Source organism: Rhineura floridana, chromosome 14 (assembly GCF_030035675.1).
Source record: "Rhineura floridana isolate rRhiFlo1 chromosome 14, rRhiFlo1.hap2, whole genome shotgun sequence".
In the NCBI taxonomy this organism is placed as follows: domain Eukaryota; kingdom Metazoa; phylum Chordata; class Lepidosauria; order Squamata; family Rhineuridae; genus Rhineura; species Rhineura floridana.
In genome coordinates, this window is record NC_084493.1 from 4,172,930 (window position 1) to 4,196,082 (window position 23,153).

General features: G+C 47.0%; 1 protein-coding gene across 3 annotated transcripts; it reads right to left on the reverse strand.

The window, feature by feature from the left end:
• Positions 1–144: 144 nt before the first annotated feature.
• ANKDD1A (ankyrin repeat and death domain containing 1A) lies at positions 145–18,992 on the reverse strand. 3 transcript variants are annotated; one of them, XM_061595649.1, is made up of 15 exons: positions 18,624–18,992; positions 16,666–16,769; positions 15,929–16,027; positions 15,246–15,344; positions 11,816–11,920; positions 10,438–10,536; positions 10,133–10,231; positions 8,600–8,698; positions 8,364–8,462; positions 7,890–7,988; positions 6,832–6,930; positions 5,528–5,623; positions 4,810–5,011; positions 3,094–3,225; positions 145–2,149 (listed from the first exon to the last, which is right to left on the reverse strand). In XM_061595649.1, the coding sequence occupies exons 1-15, from the start codon at positions 18,655–18,657 to the stop codon at positions 2,088–2,090; spliced, it is 1,527 nt and encodes a 508-aa protein (XP_061451633.1). In that variant the 5' UTR covers positions 18,658–18,992; the 3' UTR covers positions 145–2,087. The 3 variants fall into 3 exon arrangements, with proteins under 3 accessions (XP_061451633.1, XP_061451632.1, XP_061451634.1); XM_061595648.1 differs by lacking the exon at positions 18,624–18,992 and adding an exon at positions 18,277–18,338; XM_061595650.1 differs by lacking the exon at positions 18,624–18,992 and having other exon boundaries at positions 15,929–16,023; positions 16,666–16,745.
• Positions 18,993–23,153: the final 4,161 nt, after the last annotated feature.

Here is a 23,153-nt window from a genome sequence, read left to right on the forward strand (position 1 = left end):
TAAAACGAGTTTATGCATGGAATACAACAGTATTGGCTTGGTTGTAAACTTCCCCCCCCTCCACATCCTAAATCAAGTCCCCACCCTAACAATTTTCACATGGGACTATTCTCCTCCCCTCCCCCCCCCCCAATGGTGCATCAAGCCAATCAGGTTTGGGTATCCTTCTGAAAGTTTGAAGCTACAGCCTGAACCCAGCACAGCAGCTGACCAGCGTTTACCAGGCACTGTGGTCTTGTGCCACACCTGAGTACAGAGGAGAGCTGCTTCAAACATTACACAAAATACACTGCTGAAGGGCATTCTGATGGTTGAAAACATGGAGTGGATGTGCAACTGGGAGATTTGTTGGTATTATTGCAACTTCTGTTGTTGCAACTTCACATTTTCTCAGATACAACCAAGCCCTGCAAGATGCCCCTTTCTACTGCAAAAGGGCTGTAGCTCAGTGTTAAAGAGTATTTCCCTTTCATCTAGAAGGTCCTAGGTTCAATACTCAGCATCTCAGGGGGAGGGGAGAGATCTCTGCCTGAGACCCTGGAGAGCAGCTGTCAATCAGTGTAGACTCTCCTGAGCTAGTTGGGTCTGACATGGTAGAAGCCGGCTTCCTGGGCACTGGTTTCTGCTTTAATGAAGGGAGTGAGCATATCATTGCTGTGGTCAACAAAAATCTAGCTGATAGAAAACTGTCAACAAGCTAGGGCCAGTGGATGGAGAACTCTTAGGCCCAGGGGCCACATGTGACTCTCCAGGTTTTTCTATCCAGTCCTTGGGCCTCTTTCCCCAGGCGCTGGCTCTGCCCCCGACCCTCCCTAAATGCTTTTGGCTAGTTGGAATCTGTCCTTGAACACTCTTGCTTACCTGGATGGAGAGGTGCATGTGGAATGCAGCCTACTGTAAAAAGGTAAGAGTCACATCCATTTCTCTGCCCACTCTTTACCTCTGACATGTAGCCCGCAAAAGACTGCTACGAGCCATGATGGCCATGTTTTGCTTCTGCAGTCACAGGCAGGGTGTTCCTGAATACCAGTTGCTGGAAACCACAGGAGGGGAGAGTGCTGTTGCGCTCACATCCAACTTGTGGTCTTCCCATAATGGGCATCTGGTTGGCTACTGTGAGAACAGGATGCTGGACTAGGTAGGCCACTGGCCTGATCCAGCAGCCAGGCTCTTACGTTCTTATGTCCAAATGGACCTCAAGAAGGGAAAAGGTTTCTGACAGTTGTCCTAGGCCAAAATCCAACCAACTTCAAGCACAGATCTGATTCTGTCTCTCTAAAGTCAGTGGAACGTAAAAATGCCTAATCTTGGCTTGACCAGGTGTTTGGTCTTCTTTTTCTCTGTTTAGGCTTGGGCAGTGGGAGAAGGAATCATGGGAACAAAACCTTAGACAGTCAGGGAGGTGAGGGGTGGGCTGGCTAAGAATGCATACAATTATTGTAAAATTACTGTAAAAAAATTATACTTGCATGCAAAGGGTCAAATTGGTTTACGCTGAAAAATAAACATGGACCACTAGGACCTGACTAGCAAGAGAGGGTACTAGCGTCTCTCTCAAACCAGCCCCCAGTGGTGAAACAGGAGATGAAGTTATTCTCTAGTGAAACTTAATCACAACTGTTTGCTGCAGTTGTGGCTGTCCTAGAAGGACAAGTAGAGTCTTTACTTCACAGTGAGATTTTCCAGTATAAAAAACACTTGCCCTTTTATACGCTAACAACATTTACTCATGAGTAATTTGTATTTAATGGGGCTTCCGTGTAAGTAACCTTAAGATTGCAGCCTTTGTCTCAGACCTGGAGATGTATATTTCACATCCCAGTCTCCCACGTTTTGAGAAAGTACTGAATCAAGCCTTCCCTTTTCTACAAGAACGCTGTGAGTAGAATCTGCTGACGTAAAACTTGCATTTTTACCTGATCTTGAGTAGAAAAGGTTGCCATTGGTTATGGCAATAAGCCCTTGGAGACAGGTTATGGGTACCTTTTGGCCAATAGTTCAAAAATACTCCGTTTTGCTTGATGCAGCTCTGGAGTGAAACTTCTGAAGCAGCAAAAGGCAGGGGCCTTCCTGGGCTCTTGCTGGTGTCACATTGCAGTACATTTCCTCGGCGAAGTAGAGTCTGCATTTGCTTGTTTCCTGATGCTTTCTGTTTCAACACAAAATGCAGATCTACTGTCCTTGAGATTTTGTGATAGCCCTTCCTGCCTGCTAATGCTCCAACAAGGAGTCTTAAGTCTTCCCAGGAATTTTTGATTGCCATTTGTTTTATTTATTGCATTTATATCCCACCTTTCCTCCAGAGAACTCAAGGGGGCATGCATAGTTCTTCTGGCTCTACTATGTTATCCTCATAACCCTGTAAGGTAGGCTAGGCTGAGAGACAGTGACTGCCCTAAGGTCACATAATGAGCTTCACGGCTCAGTGGGGATTTGAACGCTGATCTGCCAGGTCCTAGCCTAGCATTCTAACCACTACACCGCACTTCCTTAACAATAAGGTCTCATGCAGCCTTTCCCAACTACCATATGAGTGAAGCCTGTACTAAGGGACTTGGGGAAAGGTCATTGCTCAGTGGCAGAGCACCTGCTTTGCATGCAGAAGGTCCCAGGTTTAATCCCCAGCATCTCCAAGTAGGACTGGGAGAGACCCCTAGCTGAAACTGCAGAGAGCCGCTGCCAGTCAGTGCAGACAATACTGAGCTAGATGGACCAATGGCCTGACGCAGTATAAAGCCGCTTCCTACGTTCCTAAATGCGTAGAGCAGAGGCAGAGCTGGACCATGCCATTGGCCTTGCCCTCTTGCAGCAAGTGTGTTTACTGTGGCATCAACAAAGGGGTGCCTCATTCTGTACAGCTCTGTGCACACACAGGATTGTCCTCCTGCTCAGTGTGGGAAACGCACACCACTAACTACCCACTTTTTGCCCTCACATGCTCAGGCTGAACACCTGACAAGGGCTCTTGGCGTGACCAGAGCCTGGAAAACTCTGGCAGTGGGACGTCAGCATGCCGAACTTTCACAGGATAAAATTAAGGTGACATTGATTTGCTGGATGGTCCAGCTAATATCATGCAAAACAAGATCTCACCTGCCAAATCTCTCCTCCCGATGCCCACGAGGCCTTCGTACAGTCCTTTGATTGGGTTTTCCCCGGCCATAATTATGCCATGAAGCCAAATTAGCAACATCCTATGTCCGTGTTCTGTGTAGCTTTTGCTGCCTGGAAAGCAGAACAGAAGATACAGATAAAAAAAACCTCTGCCCCTAAATGTTTAATATTATGGCAGAAGTGTTAAGAGGGAGTAGCTGTGGACTTGACTTGGAAAAGCCACCACCAGGTGATTTTTAACCATCATGATCATCTACAATTTATTTTTAAACTTATATCCTGCCCTTCCTCCTAGAAGGAGCCTGGGGTGTCAAATAACAAATGCTCAAACACTAAAAACATCTTCAAACGCATCTTAAAATTTGGAAAAGTTTGACCACCTGGTGAGAATAATATCTATCACAGCCTCACCAACCTGGTGCCCTCCAACTACTTTGGGCTACAACTCCCATCGGCCCTAGCCAGCATGGCAACCAGAACCTGAAGAACATTCGTTTGAGAAAGCATGGAGGGTTCTTTTGCAAGCCTCCAAGGAGTTTCTCCTAATGTCAGGCTACTATTCTGACATTAATAGTGCTTCCCAAACATTGTAGTGAGTGAGGTGCACTGCTCTACCCTTTCACACCCAGTCACTGGAATTAAGTGCGTTTAGCAGGAGGCAAGCCCAAAGTTGTGACTCATGCAGAGACAGCAGGCAGTTGCTTGAGTCCCCTGGAAAACACTTGGAGTGACTGGAGTGAGGAGGCGGCAGCAGACTGGGAGTTGGAGGAAGGCGCAGGAGGCGAGCTTCAGGGTGCACTGGAGCTAGCAGACCCCCGTGCTGTGGACAGTGACAGTTCAGCCCCTACAGACCCCGCTGCCTCTGACCCTGCACTGTCTGTTCTGGAAGCTGCCTCACCACCCTCTCCAAGCCCCCCTTCCTTGCCTGTGCCGTTGCCATCCTCCCCTGGAGGAGGATCTTGCTGATGTACTTCCACTCTCTTCCCTGCTTGGGCGGCAGCCTCTGCCGCCTCGAAGCCCACCTCTGGAGGGGGAGGACCTTGGTGAAGTGGGGCAGCCACACTCAGGAGGTGGCAGCAGCAGCAGCAATCTCAAAGGGCTTTTACTATCCCTCTTAGGAGGTATGAACGTTTGCAAGCATGCTCTCCTGTGTGACAGCATGGACATACTGCATGAAGGGGAGGTATAGTTCAGCAACACTTAGAGGTGGTTTCTGGGTCTGGGCTGCAAGAGGAGGTGGGGTTTTAAGACAATCATCTCTCTCCCCCCCCCCATGAATAATTGCTGCGACATTGTCTTTAGCCTGGTCTAGTCATGCCTACTTAAGTACTGTAGAGATGCTGATTCCTGTGTAATCTGTAAACTGATTCACAAAGCACCCCGAGATGGAACCTTTTATTAAATAAAAGCACACCTCTGCGGTTGAGTCTGACTTCGGGCAGGGCAGGCAGCCCCTCAGAGGCAGGTAACTCTCCTACATGCCTTCTGTGTGAGCAACTGGATGTCTGGGGAAGGGCTGTAGCGCAGGGGTACAACTGCTTTGCATCCAGACGGCTCCTGGTTCAATCTCCAGGTAGGACCGGGAGAGAACTCTCAGAGGTAGATGGTCCAATGGTCTGATGCAGTATAAGGCAGCTTCCTAAGTCCCTAAAAAGTGCCTGGGAAGGTCTCAGTCCGAGCCTCCTCCATCCCTACCTGTCCACTGGTGTTCAATTGCTCTGATATGAGCCTCTGTGAACTTCCAGTGATGTGCCAGCTTCTTCCACTCGCTGGGTTTGAGGTATTTGGTTGCGAGCCTCCACATGACGGAGCGGATGTGCTGCGTCTCCATCCGGTGGTCCTGCTTGAAGGTTACGTGCTTGGCTACCCAGGAGTCAGAGTCGCTGTTCAGATTATCCTGGAAAAAATATGTCAAGATCTGATTCATTGCTAACTTGAATGTGTATTGTTGTTTTTAACATTGTCTGAATATCACCCTCCTGCTCTCTTTTTGTTGGGTGCATGGGTGAGAGGAACATAGGAAGCTGCCTTATACAGAGCCAGACCCACTGATTCATCTAGCTCACTGTTGTCCTCACTGACTGGCAGCAGCTCTGCCGGGTTTCAGGCAGGGAGTCTCCCCTAGCCCTACTGGAGATGCCAGGACTGAACTTGGGACCTGGTGCAGATGCTTCTTATGAAGACTGGAAGCTGCTGTACACCGAGTCAGACGACTCGGAACGTAAGAGCAGCCTCCTCTTCCTCATTTATTCTCTGTGTGAGGGTTTCTCCCCACCCCAGCTGAACTAACCTTTCCTTTACAGAACCTGGACTGTTTATTGACATTCTATTGCCAACACCTCTCTCTTCAGCAGGTGTATCTGTGAACATTCCATGATGGTATATATCTGAACATTCCATCATGCCCACCTACCTTTTCCCATTTATAAAACCTATCCGCTTTGATGATCATGTCAGCCAAGTTGATGTGGTTCCCACGGGCAGCAATATCTAGGGATGTTTTACCTTGCTGCAATCAAAGGTAGAGGAGCAGGAGAAGGAAATAAATGCAATGATCACACAAAAACAACAACAGAAATGCATTTATCACTTTCTTAAATTAAAGTGCAGTAATTATTTGACTTACGCCATATATATCTTGAGTGGGCACGCCTCATTTTCCACTGATGATAGATGCATAATATGCCTTTACAATCTTGTCTTACCAATTTAAAATGTCCTCTTCAAACAACCAAACCAACCAAAAAACACTGATACAATGGGGGAGAAGTTTGTACAGAGCAGCCTGCAAGGATTTGCTTCAAGGAGGGAAATGTGCTTTTACCCTAATCAGGCCAGCCAGATTTCATTAACTCCCTGCAGTAAGAAAGACAAATTCCACTTGCAACCAGGAGAGGGGCAGGTCACATAACGTAGGGTTCATTCACACAGCACAGTTATTTGCCAAATATGCTCAGTCCATCACCAGGTCATGTCATTTCTACCTTTACAACATTGCAAGCATATTGCTCTTCCTGCCTGTCTCTCTGCAAAACTCTGGCAAAAAACATCCCAGGAAGCTGAATGGTGGGAGATTCAGGAGATACCAGAAACAAACTTCATCACACAATACTTTGCTAAACTATGGAATTGGCTCCCACGCTGCAGTGACAGCCACCAACTTGGATGGCTTTCCAAGGGGATAAGTCCCATTCCTGGAGGATAAGGTTATCAACGGCTACTAATCAGGATGGCTATATTACCTTCAGGATCAGACAGAGCACACCTCTGTACACCAGTTGCTGGGAATCACAAGCATGAGGAGGTGCTGTTGCACTCAGGTCCTGCTTGGGCATCTGACTGGCCACTGTGATGCTGGAGTAGGCAAGCCTCTGGCCTAATCCAGCAGGGCTCTTCTTACGGACTACATCCCACAGGGAAGGCCAATTTAGGACGTAGGAAACGACCCTTTGCCTAGTCAGACCATTGGTGCCTCTAGCTCAGGATTGCCCCCGAATACCAGTTGCTGAGAATTGCAACTGGAAACAGGGTTCTTGCACTCAAGTCCTGCTTGTGGGCTTCCCACTGGGGCATCTGGCTGGCCACTGAGAGAACAGGATGCTGGAGTAGATGGGTCTTTGGACTAATCCAAAATGCCTTTCAAACATCTGCATGCAAATTTTATGCATTCTAACCACAGCTGGAGAGGTAGTGGCTTTCTGCAATGGGATTGTTTACCTTGTCTGTTAGTTTTAAGTTCACTCCAGCGATAAGAATCATCTCAGCAATGTCCTGTCTCCCATTCTCTGCAGCTATATGCAGTGGGCTCTGCTGCCTCTGGATAAAAATAGGAAGTAAGAAGCTAGTATTAATGCGGACGTATTAAACAGTGGCAGAGCAGATACTTTGCCTGCAGAAGGTCCCCAACTTCACCTCTTCCACAAACTCACTGTGCAACCTTAGGAAACCAAGTCTCGGGCGCTTCCAGCTGAATCAGTTTTGAACATTAATTTGCTGCTGTATTGTTTTATATTGTATCATATTTTATATTGTATTATTGTATTTTATTGTATTGTATTTTAACTGTTTATATGTACGTCGCCTAGAGTGGCCATTGGCCAGAGAGGCGACACATAAATTAAATGTATTATTATTTCTTTTTTCACAGGGAGATTAGATGACATTGGCTATTTAATAAGCATTACTTCTGATTTGTTTGCAGGGAGATTAGACAAGGCTGCATCAAAGCAAGTGTATTTCCTGGCCACTTTCCGTATTGCAAAATGTCATCTCTGGGGAAGCGGTTTGTTGTGCAAGACCTCCCAGTCAACAATAACTGGACGCCCTCAATTTGCTGGTATGTGATTGAAACCCATCTGAAAACGTGACAGCCTGGAAGCACGCTATATTGCTTAAATGGATTTCAAAATGATTTTTAATTTGTAGGCGATCAGCCCAGGCATGCAGTCAAGAGGTAGTACAGAAAAATCCCATCCCTACTTTTTAGCTCCTAACATTTTCTGCATCTCCTAATATTACTAATAATCAGTGTTCAGCTTTCCCTTTTTGATGTAGTCCTATAATTAAAGAGCCTGTGGTGTATACTCCGAGACTTTTCTTGACATTCCCTTAATAATCTTAAATGCTTCTTTCCATCACTCTTAAGCCTCATTAAAAAGGCCACCTGTTACATGAAGTGCCTTAGTTGTTTGTCTGCACTCCATCTGCAGCGTGTGTCCACAGGTGCTGTTTGTAACATCTTCAATCAGTTGGTTGCCCCAGTTAAAAAGCCTTACATTATCAAGGATATCCAGATCACATTCAGCATCAATCAGGAGCTTAACAATGGCTGGATGGTTCTGTAGCACCGCGATGTGCATAGCTGATGCGTTTTGCTGTGGAAAGAAGAAAATGGGTATTTTGAGCAGAAGGCCTGGCTTCTAAGGTACATCCTCTGAGCTAGAAGGGCAGCTTCAGGTGTGCCAGGATTCCGTGGAAAAGGTATGGCGCTCTGCTCTGTATGCACAGGCACCCATCATGCTCTGGCACTGGAAATAGGTTTTAGGGTTGAGTGCCTGGAGGCAGAGAGACCACCAATTTACGACAAACGCTTTTCTTATTTTTGCTGAAAGAGATTGACGTGACTGTTCCCCCCAACAAGGGAAGTACAGCACAGCTCAATGGATGGACTCTCCCTGGATGCCCCCTCATTCTCTGCTCAAGAGGTGCAAAGACGCTCCAGAGGTAACCCAACACAGTAAGCCACTTACGTAATTCAGTGCATCTGTGTGGATTCCTGCATCAAGGAGGATCCTGGCCATATCTTCATAGCCATTCAGTGCAGCGTAATGAAGGCAGGTCATCTTTTTCTGAGACAGACATTCAGACAATACAACAAAGATTATCCACAAGGCCCCAGTTATTTAATCCCTTATGAATGGCCCGAAATATTCCTCCATATCCTTCCTGCAGTGGAACTGAGAAGGAAATCACCTTCGCCACTCACCTGAGTTTGGGTATTGACATCACAACCGGCTTCCAGAAGTAGCTTCACACAATTGTGATATCCACCTTCAGCAGCCAAGTGCAAGGCACTCAAGCCTTCCTGAGAAGGGAGAGGAAGGTAAGAAGCCTGCTTTCTTAGGCAAACGCATGCACACGCTGGCACACTCACATTTCAACATCTGCTGTTACTCTCTGCTGCTGTGGTGCTGCTTTTAAACAAAATTAAGCAACACAACTACACACAGCGCAACACTTTTCAAGTACTTGAAAGGTTGCCACACCGAAGACGGTCAGGATCTCTTCTCAGTCGTCCCAGAGTGCAGGACACTGAATAATGGACTCAAGTTGTAGGAAGCCAGATTTCGACTGAACATCAGGAAAAACTTCCTGTTAGAGTGGAATGACAATGGAACCAATTGCCTAGGGAGGTGGTGGGCTGTCCAACACTGGTGGCATCCACGATGCAGCTGGGCAGCCACCTGTCTGGTGTGCTTTAATTTGGATTCCTGCACTGAGCAGAGGGTTGGACTCGATGGGCCCCTTCCAACTACTATTCTATGATTCCTGATTACAAGTGTTTCGAGTGTCTGACTGGGACCTGGGAGAGCAGGGGGTCAGTGGAGGTTGGTCTATCAGGACAGACGGGGCGCTGCCCACCAACCTCAGTCCGTTTTTAGCCAGCCCCCACCTGCCCCCTTCCTTCTTACAACTTGCCCAGGAGGGGGCCCTGGCTGCCAGCTTCCTCCTCCTCCTCTTCCTCAGTCTCTGTTTTGCTCTTGTAGAACTCAGCAGGGAGGAGGATGGGGACAAAACTAGAATGAGTTGGATCTGCCCGTCATCGGCTCTGGCTCCACCTACTGTTGGCCTCTCTGCATTCCACCCTGCCCGTTCCAATGGGCACCAGCTGCCACTGCCAGAGTTGATATCCAAAGTTAGTCAGGCTCAAGAGTAGGCCTAATGCAATAACGCAAGTCCATTGATTTCAGCAGGCCTACTGTGAACACAGCTTAGTTGGATATCACCCTGGGTTCAAATCTGCCCCCCACTCAGGCATTAAGACCTCTGGCCAGTCACAAGAACAAGAAGACAGAAGAACCTACCTGGATCTTTAGATCTTCTAAAAGGGCCTTTTGAGTTGTGGCTCCCTGTTTGGTGGAATGCTCCCCCAGCGAGGTCACTTGGCACCTTGGTTGACTTTTCTGCACCAGGTAAAGAGTCCCCCCCCCCCGGCATTTGATAGACTGAGATGATGTTGTTTGGTTATTCATGTGATGCCAATGTTTCCTATGGTGGTTGTATTGTTCTGCTTTTATGGTATTATGTATTCCTATTTTTAGTATGTTGTACGTTGCTTGGAGTCCTTTGGGTAAGTGACTAACAAGTCTAGAATCACAGAATAGTAGAGTTGGAAGGGGCCTATAAGGCCATCGAGTCTAACCCCCTGCTCAATGCAGGAATCCAACTTAAAACATTAATTAATTACTGAAATAATTCATTCATTAATTCCTGAAATAAATAAAGGTCTTCTTCTCACCACGTTCTTCTCATCGAGGCTCATTTCTACTTCTAAGAGCTTCTGCAGTACCTCTGCATGACCATTCTTGGCAGCTAAATGGAGCGCCGTGTTCTTCTCCTGCAAATCAGTGCAACATCCAACATGAATATGTGGGAGGAAGAGCTATCAATGGGGGACCAACGTCGTTGTTCTCCCAAAGCACCAATAAATGGAGGGACAGTCTAACTGAAGAGGGAAGCATGCTCAGGGAAAAAAGGAAAGGAAGACTCATGGACAGCAGCCCCTGGACCAAACCAAACGCCAGCCCTTGTCCCTTCCCATACCTTGTCTTTGATGCTGTGGGCACAACCTGAGCGAATCAAGAACTCCACTACCTCCAGTTGCCCATTTTCTGCAGCCAGATGCAATGCAGTTCTGTCCACCTTTCAGGACAGAAAGAATACAACCACCACAGGAAAACATTAATACAATGATTGCTGGTGCTATTTAACATTCATTGTTGTGCCAGTCAGGTGATGGGTGCCGTGTACAACACGTATACATTGGGTGGTAGCCACCACTAGTCTTACTCAGAGCAGACCCACTGAAATTAGTATACACAGCTATCTTGGATCTATTAATTTCAAGGGGTCTCCTCTGAGGATAGCTTGGTTGGACACAATCCAGGGTTTTGTTTCAATGGGCTTGTGCAGGAGACATTTATCACTCATTTACACGTTGACTTATTCCAAGTTTGACTCTGTGGCCTTACGGGCCTAACTACTTAAGCTTTGCTGAAAATATTGGGAAAACCTTAGACCACCAGTTTTCAAAATTTCTAGATTCAGGGATCCCTTTCTACATTGTCTCGTTAGAAGCCCCGTGAGTCTACCATGGAAGGCCTGTGTGTCACAGAGGATTCCAGAAAGTGTTTTGGGGATGCTCTCAGTTCACTCACAGGCCTCACCGTTGGTACCTCCGAAGTTAAGAACCTTAGGACACATTCAACATTTCACCATGGCTACATGTTACAGTGACAAATCAATGGGATGGGGTAGTTGTCTTTCAGGGAAACATGGTACCCGTTACCAAACACCCCAGGATATGCCTGAAGGTACATGGAGCCACTACCTAGTTCAAGCTAAGCAGGTCTGTGTCTGGTCAGTGCCAGCACGAGAGACCTCCTGGGAATCACGTGTATAGTGCCTCGTGTTCCATCACATAAGAAAGACGGGATATAAATGTACTCCATAAAATAAATGCAAAATATCTACACTGAACGCCAAAGAGCTTGAGGATGTCCCAGTACACAGCTTCAACAAGCCCAGTGCCTTGGGCTGGTCTTCAACTTTAGTTTGTTTATATGGTTGCTTGCGTGTTTGACTGTGTGTTTGTGTTGTGGTTTGTTTGTGTGGTGGTGTTTGTGCGGTTGTGTGTGTTTTGTTATTAGTTTGTGTGTGTGGCTGTGTGGTGGTGGTTGTGGTTGTTTGTTTTGTACATTTATATCCCACCTTTCGTCCAAGGAGCTCAGGGTAGTGTACATTGTTGTCCCCCTTCCCATTTTATCCTCACAACAATCCTGTGAGGTAGGTTAGGCTGAGAGACAGCGACTGGCCCAAGGTCACCCAGTGGACTTCATGGCTGAGCAGGGATTCGAACCCTGGTCTCCCAGGTCATAGTTCAACACCTTAACCATTATACCACACTGCCGCTCTTGCCCACCTTATCTTTCCTATCCAGCCGCATGTCCTCGAGGTCTTCCATGATGAACTCGATGACCTTGATATGACCTCTTTGGGCTGCACAATGCAGCAAGTTATGATCATTCTGGGAGAAAAAGACAAACAAACAGGAACAGTTAAATCTAGTTGATTAAAAGCCAGATAACTGATTAAAAAAGCTCTAGAACAAAGACGAGGAACCTCAGGCCAGAGGGCTGAATGCAGCCCGCCAGGCCTCTTTATTATCTGGCCCTTGGGACACTCCCCAGGCCATTCCCCTCAATGGCCTTGCTCCGTACCCTCGAGTGCTTTTGCCTGGCCAGAATGTGTCTGCAAACTGTGGCTCCCATCTGCACCACACATTTGAAGCAGTGTCATCCCACTTTAAACAGTCATGGCCTTCCACCTAAGCATCCTGGGAACCGTAGTTCATTAAGGATGCTGAGAATTGTTAGGAGACGCCAATTCCTTCACAGAGCTACACTTCCCAGAGAGGTTTATAAATCAATCCCTCATCCCAGGGAACTCTAAGCAACCTTAACGAACTGGAAAGACCTTCAAGGAGCAAATATAGATTCCTGGTATAAAACAGTTTGGGATGTAGCTCTGCTTGAAAAACTAACAGATAATTTAAAGAGAGCAAGAGAACAAAGGGACTAATTTCATTCCAGTATGGTATGATTTTATCAATAATATAAATCTACAAGATATAAGGATCCCCCTGCCAATGGCATACACATAGATATGGCACTATGATTAAATGGTCCAATAAATGAAAGGATAGGAAATCCTGCAAGAAAGGAAAAGAAAGGGAACAGTATTAATGTATGAATTAAAATTATGTTAATAATTCACTATGGATAATAAAAAATGTAATCTTTATAAGTAATATGATTGTAATCTATGTAGTGTAATATTTTGGGTTTATTTTGTTGGTTATGTTTATATTTTGTTTATTTTGAAAATAAAATAAAAAAACAAACTACAGTTCCCAGGATGCTTTGGGAGAAGTCACAACTGTTTAAAAGTGGTATGATACTGGTTTAAATGTTTGTGCAGTTGGGGATGTCATATTGCCTCTTTCCAGCCAGGATGGAAGCCTCTGACTTTTGCATTGCTGGAATGTAGCCTACTGCAAGAGTCACATCCATCTCTCTGTCCCCTTTTGCCTCTGGCCTCATCCGCCCGGCACACACCACCTTCCTGAAGGTTGTCCTCAAAGGAACACAGGCTGAAAAAGGTTCCCCCCTCCTGCTCTAGAATTACTCGTCAGCCCTAAAGCTAAGAGAATCATAGAATTGTAGAGTTGGAAGGGGCCTATAAAGCCATCGAGTCCAACCCCCCTGCTCAATGCAGGAATCTACATTAAAGCAAACCTGACAGGTGGCTGTCCAGCTGCCTCTTGAAGTCCTCCAGTGTTGGAGAGCCCACCACCTCCCGAGGTCATTGGTTCCATTGTCAGACCGCTCTAACAGTTAGGAAGTTTTTCCTGATGTTCAGCCGAAATCTGGCTTCCTTCCTGTAACTTGAGCCCATTATTCTGTGTTCTGCTCTCTGGGACGATCAATAAGAGGTCCTAGCCCTCCTCTGTGTGACAACCTTTCCAGTACTTGAAGAGTGCTATCATATCTCCCCTCAGAGAGGAAGGCAATGAAAGTATTCCAGATGAGAATTTCAGGAATGGAGGCCACTGATGATAAAGCTGGCAACCCTCTGGATGAACTTAGCCACTCTTCCGCCTGGGAGTCGTGTGAACTTTCTCCTGCACTTTGCAGCCATCAGAGCTAATCTGGGTGCCAAACCCCTCTTGATGGAAGTCACTTCCCTCTGTGCTTATCTTTTACAGCCATCATTTAATGTCTTACTCATTCCCAGTTATCTATTACAAAAATATACAGGCTTGCCTTTCCAGCTATGGTTGGTTTACACAAACAGCAACAAGCATCCCAACTGAATAAACACTGCCTGCCCACACAGGCTGGCTTGATGCTCTGGTCTGAGACCCACCCCACCTCCCTTTGTCTGAGACTATTTCTGCAACCACGTCCGAGTGCCTTAAGAGACATTGTAGCCCAAGCTAAGTCAACTGTCTGCATGTGCTGTAACAAAGAAGAGTTCAGGTTTAAGAATGCCACTCCAAAGATTGGCTTTGGGAGGTGGGGAGGGAGGAAGGAGAATACAGTTTCTTGAGCAGGTGGCTGTCCAACAGCTTCAGCTACATATGAACACCAGGGCTCGCCAACATTTTTGGCCCTGTGGGCATATTTGCAAACTGGAGAAATGGTTTGTGGGCACTGTGGAATGCCTTTTCTCTGCCATACGTGACCACCAGTTGCTTCAGAAGTCTTGCAAAGACCTATATTTCTGCCCTCGCTTTCCCTGACCCACAAGACTAGACCCTGTTTTATGGGCATGAACCCCCTGAATCTCTGTTTTATATGCTTGGATATTGTTTTCATCTTGCACATAGCATGTACCACTGAGATATTTTCCAGATACTAAGTGGTTGAGAAATTATTTCAAATAAATAAGCAAACACTTGATATTGGCTACAACAGCATACTCCTTTCAAGCCTAATTTCAGAGGGTGGGAAAGGAGATCTTGCAGGCACCAAGAAAGGCCTCTGTGGGGCACATGTCAAGATGGACCTGGAACCTCCCATGTGCAAAGCATGTGCTCTACTATGGAGCTACAACTCTTTCCTATAGAATATTTATGAACGCTGGAAGCTGCCTTATAGTAAATCAGTCATTCCATCGAGCCCAGTAACGACCACACTGGCTGGCAGTGGCACCCCAGGGTTTCAAGCAGTGCAACATGGGAGATGTCTAGAGTTCTATGAAAGGCTATGGATCTCAAACAGAAAGTTCTCAGCAGATTAGCACAGGAATAACTACCAGAGATCTCAGAGAGAAGCTATGGTCGCTTCCAGATAACCTGTTTATTAAGCATTCCTCCTGATTTGTTGGCATAAAGCTTGTGAGATTAGATGACATCAGCGGTTTATTGAAAAATCCTGATTTGTTTGGAGGGAGGTTAAACAATGTCTAAGCATCAAGCAATTGTTACCCCACACTTTTCTGTGCATTTTATTATTTTCCTTAGTGCAAACAGTCCAATGGGGGGACTTTTTCGTCTATACAACAGCCCAAATCCACTTTAATTGTGCAACCTAAATTTGCCAGTAACTGTGCAACCTGAATTTACTGGTATGTGAATGACTCCCACCTGCAAAACAGTGACCATCTGGAAGCACTCTGTATTGCTTAAACTGATTTCAAACTGGTTCTTAATTTATAGATACAAATCAGCCCAGGGTTGCAGTTGAGAGATAATGCAGGGGGGAAAAAGCCAGCAGGAGTTTTGGCAAAACTTCTCTGTCATGCCTTGGCTGGCACTGAGCGGTGAACACCAAGGAAAGACGGCACACCTTGTTTGCACAGGTGATATTGGCACCAGCATTGACGAGGATCTGAAGGACACGCAAGTGGCCGAACCAAGCCGACAGGAGGAGGGCGTTCATCCCAAACTGGGTAGCCAGAGAGAGAGAGAGAGAGAGAGGAGAAATATCAAATACCTAGAATATAGTAACAATCAGACTCAGAGACAACAGATATCCTATACTTCCCTAGGGTGAACTACGACAAGTGGAAGTTGAAATTACCTCAGCGGCAGCAAGAAGTAAACCCCTGGGATTTGACATGTGCCACCATCATCCTCACAAGAGCTGCCTTCTCCAGTCAGGTGCCTTCCAGATGGTTTGGGCTACAAGCCCCACCAGCCCCTGGCAATCTTCAAGGGCAGTCCTATGTACAATGCATGGGGTGAACGAGAGTGGTAGTCCAAACCATTTGGAAGGCACACAGCTCTGGAATTCCTCCCCCCGCCCACCATCCTGAGCCTCCATAATTCACTGCCACCTTTCACAAATAATCTTTGCATTTATGACACATTCATATTTCGCTTGCATGCCAACCGCCTCTGTTGCACATTAAAATGTTTTAAATAAACAATAAAACAGCTCCTTGAAGATGATTCTCCAACCAAATGGCTGTTTTGTTTTGTAAAAAAAGCCACGCAGATGCAAACGTTCTAAGTTCCGCCTAGGCTCACGCTGTCGTTGTCGTTCACGGAGGCGTCGTGCTCCAAGAGAAGGCGAACTGCCTGCTCGTGACCAGCTCCTGCAGCCCAGTGGAGAGCTGTCCTGTCTATCTGGAAAGGAAGGAAGAGATTAGGAGATTAGGGGAAGGAGGAGCAGATCTGACTTTAGGTTTGCAGGGGCTGCCCTTGATGCTGCCCCCCTCAGCCATGCCCGCCCCCTGCCACTAACTATTTATTTATTTTGCATGGCTTCCTGCCTTTGCTTCAAGGTGCTACAGCCAAGAACAGAGGAAGCCGCCTTGTCAGCTGCCGAGTCAGACAATTGCTCCATCTAGCTCAGTCTTGTCCCCACTGGATGGCAGCAGCACCCCAGGGTTTCAGGCAGAGAACAGTCCCAGCCCTCTCTGGACTGAACCTGGGACCTCGTGCAGGCAGATGCTGTACCGCTGAGCTGCAGCCCTTCACTACACTGGGTCAAACCACGGTGGTCCACCAAGCTCAGTCTTCTCTACACTGACTGGCAGTAGCTCTCTAAAGAATCGTAGAGTGCTCAGAGTTGGCAGGAGACCCTTAGGAAGCCACAGTTCCCACAATTCCCAGTGGTGTAGGTATGGTGAGGATGTGACCATTGTCTAACCTGCCCCCAAACAAACCAGAATTTATGCTCACTAGATCTGCGGGGGAAGTTGAGGTTGCAAAGCCTGCAAAAGTGATCTGTACACCCCCTCCCCCCAAAAACAAGTACCTACATTATTCTTGGCTTTGACGTCCACTCCCCTCTTGATCAGCTGTTCCATCCGTCCTGTGTTATTTTGTCTGGCTGCATCATGAAACTCTTTCTCCGAAAGAAGCACTTGGGAAGGAAAGAAATGTAAGGTGGCCTCTGTGACCATTGCGGTGCAGATTGTTTAATGAAAAACACAGACATGAAATCCTAAAGGGAGCTGCGTACATGTTGCTGACTGCAAGGAGATGCCCGCCGAACAGATGGCTCATATGCGCACGGAACAGATGGTCAGCACAGCCAGCCTGCAGTCAGTCTCAGAGGGCGGATCGTTCTGTTATGTGCCTATGCCGGAGGTAGGATTAACTGCCCCCAATAAAGCCTCATTGGACGGAACAATGCCAGAGCAGGAACTCACACAGAGAGCCAACAGGCAGCCTCCATGTCCTCAGACAGTGATGCATAGCAGAAAATGCCCCACTTTTAGAAACGCGTCGTTTCAGAAAGTGAATCCCGTAACATAAGGAACGAGCACAAAGAATGCCAAACTGGACAACTGGAAGTGACCCAACACTAGTCCAGGGCCAGCTGTGGAAGACAAGGGCACAGGATGCTGCCTTATACTGAGCTAGATTTATCCACACTGACCAGCAGGCAGCGACTCTCCGGGGTTTCAGACAGGGGTCTCTCCCAGCCCTACCTAGAGATGCTGGGGATTGAAGCTGGGACCTTCTGCATGTAAAAACAGATGCTCACCGCTGAACCACAACACTAGTCTCAGGCTATGGTCTGAAGGCACATGAGGCCAGCTCCAGGTCTGGTCAGCGCCCGGATGGGAGACTGCCTGGGAAGCATATGTAAGCCGCCTTAGGTTTCATAAACAAAGAAAGGCAGGGTATAAATGTAATAAATAAATAAATAACACTTTATTGAAAGCCCCACGGTCTTTTAAGATCATATCCAAGGTTACTTTTTTAAGGTCAACTTGTTTTTAGCATCCGACTTCTGTTGACCATTTTGATGTCTATTTTATGTTCTAATCTATGCAAACCACTTAGAACAGCCTTTCCCAGCTTTTGGGTGCCCCAGATGGACTACAACTCCCATCAGCCCCAGCCAGCATGACCAATGGTCAGGAATGAGGGGAAGTGTAGTCCAGCAACATCTGGGGAGCCAAAGGCTGGGAAAGGAGGTTTCGACAATTGACTGGTATATAAATTAAAAACCAACCAATCACCCGGGGGCAGAGACCTGATTCCTCTACACCTTCCATCTCCTTTTATTGTAAAACTGTAACTTAACAATTATTTTTTTAAAGAATCTATAAACTGCTTAACGTAAAGTATCTAATACTAAGCGGCGGGGTATAAATAAAGTTAATAAATAAATAAGCGGTGAACAAGAATATATAAAAATCCATCTTCCTTTGGAATCAATGGATCTCCTCCAAGTATGATTAACATTTAGCCGGGCTAGTGTGCTGGGCACATTCTGGTTCCTTCGAGCCACCAAAGCATTTGGGCCAGATCCACCAAGAGCTCCACCTCGAGGGCCTTTCGGCGGAGGCCTGCCGTAGCTGCCGCTCCCCGCGCTTCTTTCCGCAGGGAATAGTTCTCTCCCCCGCCTACACACACACCTTTCGCCTCGCCCCAGAACGAAGCCCGACGTAGCCTGTGGCTCTGCATCCCATTCCCTCCCACAAGCCATCCCACTGGCTCCTTTTCCGCCTCCCGAAGGAAATCCTGACTGCAGGCTCCTAGGGGCAGGGGCTTGTAAGCCGCCTTATACTGAGTCAGACCCGTTGGTCCATCTCGCTCAGGTCTGTCGACACTGACTGGCAGCGGCTCTCCAGGATTTCAGGCAGGAGTTATCTGGGCAGAGATGCCATCGGAGATTGAACCAGGGCTGGGACCTTGCTCTGCCACTGAGCCACGCCCGCCCCCCTGCGGCACCTCCTTCCCCGGCCCCCCTTCCTCTCCTTACGAGTGTCGTCCTCGGAAGCCAAGTCGTCCTCCATGCCCCCTGCAGCCTCCTCACTGCCGGGGCATTCCCGCTGCAGCCCGGCCTGCCCCTCGCTCTCCCTTGGCCAGGTGCCGGGATTCGAACGCGCATCCCTTTAATCCCAGGCAGGCAGCGAGTTCTCCGCCCCGCGCCGCAGCAAACCCGGGCCAGCCAGCCAGCCAGGCGGGCGGTGCCTGGTAAGATGGTGCCGATTTACTCCACCACCCGCGGCATCTTCTGCCTCGGCTGCTCTTTCATTCCCTTTTCCTCCCCTCTCTTCCTCCTCGCGGGGCTTGTGGGAAATCTGCTTAAAATAGACATTGCGCGGAAGCCGGCTGGGAGCTGGGCTCCCCTTGGAGCCCGAGTCGTGTCAGGGGCCGGGCTGCGTTCACACGACGGCGGGGCGGGGCTGGGTACAGACTGGCCCGAGGGAGGGGGAGATCGGGGCGTGTGCCCAGTAAATAAAAAGCAAGAGGAGAGATTGTGAGCGGTGCCCGCCTTGCTAGAGATGTATTGGTTCATTCCTTCAATGAAGTAAAACAATATATTTCCATATATTTATTGAGGCTTCATACAGCACCAAAAAAAGCGACCATAAAAACACCAATAAATACAGATTGGGCGAAAAGAGAACGTTCACCCTGCAAGACCGGTCTAAACTATCGACCTTTCTGTACCTGGAAGGATGGTGAAAGGGCGATTGGCATCCAAGGAAGCACTATGGAAATGGAAATGGGCTGCCTTCAAGTCGATCCCGACTTATGGCGACCCTATGCGTAGGGATTTCATGGTCAGGGTCGTCAGAGGGGGTTTACCAAAGACCAATGTGTAGGTATAAGTTTCCCCCCCTTTTTTTCAAAAAATACATTAATGTAATTAAAAAGTGTTAATCCATTACTTTTTTCCTTTTTTGTACTGTAATTATTATTATTATTATTATTATATATCTGACTTCCAAAGGGATATGTTGTAGAAGAGGGTTTTCTGCATTGGTAGGATGTCATTATACCAGATGATGCATGAGGATCCTTCCAGTTCTAGGATTATATATAAAGGATTGAGAAAGAAGGGATGGAGGGAAATCAGTGGAGATATAGACATATAGTAGATATGAAAATGAAATGGACTAACTTCAAGTTGATCCTGACTTATGGCTACCCTATGCATAGGGATTTCATGGTAAGCAGTATTCAGAGGGGGTTTCCCATTGCCTCCCTCTGAGGCTAGTCCTCCCCAGCTGGCCAGGGCCTGCTCAGCTTGCCACAGCTGCACAAGCCAGCCCCTTCCTTGTCCTCAACTGCCAGCTGGGGGGCAACTGGGCTCCTTGGGACTCTGCAGCTTGCCCACGGCTGCACAGGTGGCAGGGCACGTAACCCCTGAGCCACTCCCTGTGGGGTGATCTTTAGCTGGCCCTTGACGCCCAGGAGACACGAGCGGGGATTTGAACTCACCGACTCTGGACTCCCAGCCAGGCTGTCCTCCCCACTGTGCTATACCAGTATATCCATCCTTAAATGCAGAATTAAACACACAGGCGCACACTGGCATAAGCATCAAAGGCAAGCAATAGTGCAATCCAAATGCTCCGCCATATCCACTCCCTGTTTGGGAGCTGCCAGTCGGCTGAGTGTCGCCTCGCTAGGGGCGTGCAACCTATCTATTTTTCTCTCCTTTGTTGCATGCAACCTATCTACTTATCTCTCCTTTGCTCACCCCTGTAGCTGCACCACCTGCTTCCCACCAGGTGGCAGGAGAGTCTGCAGTGTAGGGGCTTTGAGATAGGATTTAATTATCTCTTGCAAGCAATTTCAGGAACTTGTAGTGCCATAGTGCCAGTAACAAACTTCAACACTGCCTAAGATAGCCTGGTATGTATTTGCACCAGGATGAAACATGGTGGTAGAGCAAACTCTATCATTTCAAAGGCAAGGCCCCATTTACACTATACATTACAAGCAGTATCATGCCACTTGGCTTCCCCAGTGTCCTGGGAACTGTAGTTTGCTAAGGGTAGTGGAGAGTTATTACGAGGCCCCTGTTCCCCTCACAGAGCTACAATGTTCAGAGTTCCCTGGGACTGATTGTTAAACCACTCCCGGTCACTATCTGTGTTGGATTTGAAATAGCATTTATAATTTTAATTGGATGTTAAAATTGAATATATATAATTGTTTGAACACACATTTCATATATGTGGTGGTTTTTAATTAATCTTAGAAGTCAATCAGCATGGAAGGGGAGTGTGTTAGCTGCTGAGAAGAGTCTTCTCAGTGACCCTCTTATCTCCTTTCACTCTGATTGGCTTCAATCAGCAGGAAAGGACAAGGAAGCATGTTAGAAGGTTCTTCTCAATGGCTAACACACTTCCCTTTCATGCTGATTGGCTTGTAGGATGATGGAGACATAGGGACCCTGCTGGGAACCTGCTCCCATAAAAGCAAAGGGTTTAAGACTCCAGGAGAACCTACACAACTAAACCCCTGGTGGTGGGGATGTGTGTTGCTGCTCATGATGCAGCTTTATATACCCCCTCCCTTCTTTCCTGAGTCTTTCTAGCTGACATTAGTACATTTCTTTGGAGAAAGGCTCTGGCAGGCATCTGCACTGCAGCTACAGTGCTGATGACAGACTTTCTGGACTGGTCACTGGACAAGCCAAGGAAGTGGGAGGAAGGCAATCAGAATAATTGCGCTGATTGCTTACACAGCAATTGATCCCCCAAATTGCTGTTTATTGAATTAATTCTCTAGACAAGTATTGGGGAAAGAAAGAAACAATGGAAGAAAGAGAATGAATGAAACAAAGCTGTTGGTATAATTGGTTTATTTAAATCTTCTGCACACACTTAATATCCAAATTAACACATGCAAATTTCACAGAGCTGCTGCTGTCAGTCTTTTTTTTTTACAAGCCTTTCTTTCTCTCTCTCTCATTTTCTTCCTCATACACACCCTCACCAGAAACTGCAAATTTTAAATTCATGCTACAATTGTTGTGTCAGCTAATTCATGCTGTGCTGTACATTTAAAGCACATCCAGCGCACATTTAACGCACGTGGCTTCCCCCAAAGATTCCTGGGAACTGCGGTTTGTCAAGGTTGCTGGGAATTTGTAGTTTTGTGAGGGCAAAACCCCAGTTCCCAGGATTCTTTGGGGGAAGTCATGTGATTTCAATGTGCACTGGTGTGTTTTAAATGTATAGTACGGATCTGATCCTGCGAGTTACTGAAGCAAGAAAGGCCGTAGGGTCTGCCATTGTCAGACCAATAGTTCACCTAGTTGAGTATTGTCTACACTGATTGGCAACTACTTTCCTCAAAAAATGCTCCAGGATCAATTCCTGGCAGTATCTCCAGGTAGGGCTGGAAGAGACTCCTGACGGAAGCCCTGGAGAGGCCCTACCAGTCAGTGCAGACAATACTAACTGAGCTAGGTAGCCCAACGCTCTCACTCAGTCTAAGGCAGATTCCTATGTTCCTATAGAAATGGCTGGCTGCTCCTGAAAGCTGCCTAATGTCAGAAACAGCTCATCCTCTCTGAAAAGTAGTCTGCAGCTACTTGCTCCTTACAGCTCCTACTCTCTAAGGCAGGGATTGCGACATATTTAATGCCTCACACGGAATCAGCACGCTGCAGTGTAAATAATGACCATTCCGGCAGGGTCATGAAATATGCATTGTTCGTGTGTTTTCAGATTCCGGCTTTCCCTCTAATTGACTCCCTTTTCAGCTGACGTACAGGAAACTCTTATACATTTCACTTGGTTGAACAATTGAATTTTTTAACCTTTCTTTTTCACCGTCATGCTTTCAAAGCCATACAAACATATTTGACAGGAATCCTCCAGATTATTTGTCCTCTCCCAAACGAGACAGGGCACGGGAATAATAGTAGATATCACTAGCAGAATTCGGAGCCATCGGTGAAGCTGAATGTTGGAAGATTGGAAGGGCAGACAAAAAAGGACTTCTTCCCACGGTGCATAGTTAAACAACACCTCTACTGTTGTTCATTGTTCATTTGTTCTACCTGTCCATAGTAAGCCATGCTCAGGGCAGCTCACAACATCAAAAACTGCTGTTATCACTTGTAACTGTTAGTGAGTTATGTAAACAGGCTAATGACAACATCTCTGGCAATCCTTGGCAGCACCTCCAGGTAGGGCTATGAAAGACCCCTGTCTGAAATCCTACAGAGCCACTGCCAGTCAGTGTAGACAATACTGAGCTAGATGAGCCAATGGTCTGACTCAGTATAAGGTAGTTTTCTATGTTCCTATGATGAAGATGTCAGACTCTTGGACGTGGGTTTAGGGGCATTCTGCTAGGTTGTCAGCCTTTGTAAGGTTTGTTTAGGTCTGAATGGAATTTGTAGGTAGGTGAGGCTATGGATCCCTAACCCTATCCCTCACTATCTCTTTGCTCAAGCCTAATTCTTAAAAATCACTCTTCCCTACAGAAGGTTGTATAGGAAACATCAGCACAGATGAAAATTGCATCTAGGTCCACTGGC

Bases quoted from the DNA above. Each gene is read 5' to 3' on its own strand.
- ANKDD1A (XM_061595648.1), bottom strand. From the start codon at position 18,325: ATGCAGAGCCACAGGCTACGTCGGGCTTCGTTCTGGGGCGAGGCGAAA. The intron at 8,463-8,599 runs GTGAGTGGCGAA...TGTCTGTCTCAG, and splicing joins ATGTCAATACCCAAACTCAG to AAAAAGATGACCTGCCTTCA. The intron at 5,624-6,831 runs GTAAACAATCCC...CTTTGATTGCAG, and splicing joins ACTTAAAACTAACAGACAAG to CAAGGTAAAACATCCCTAGA.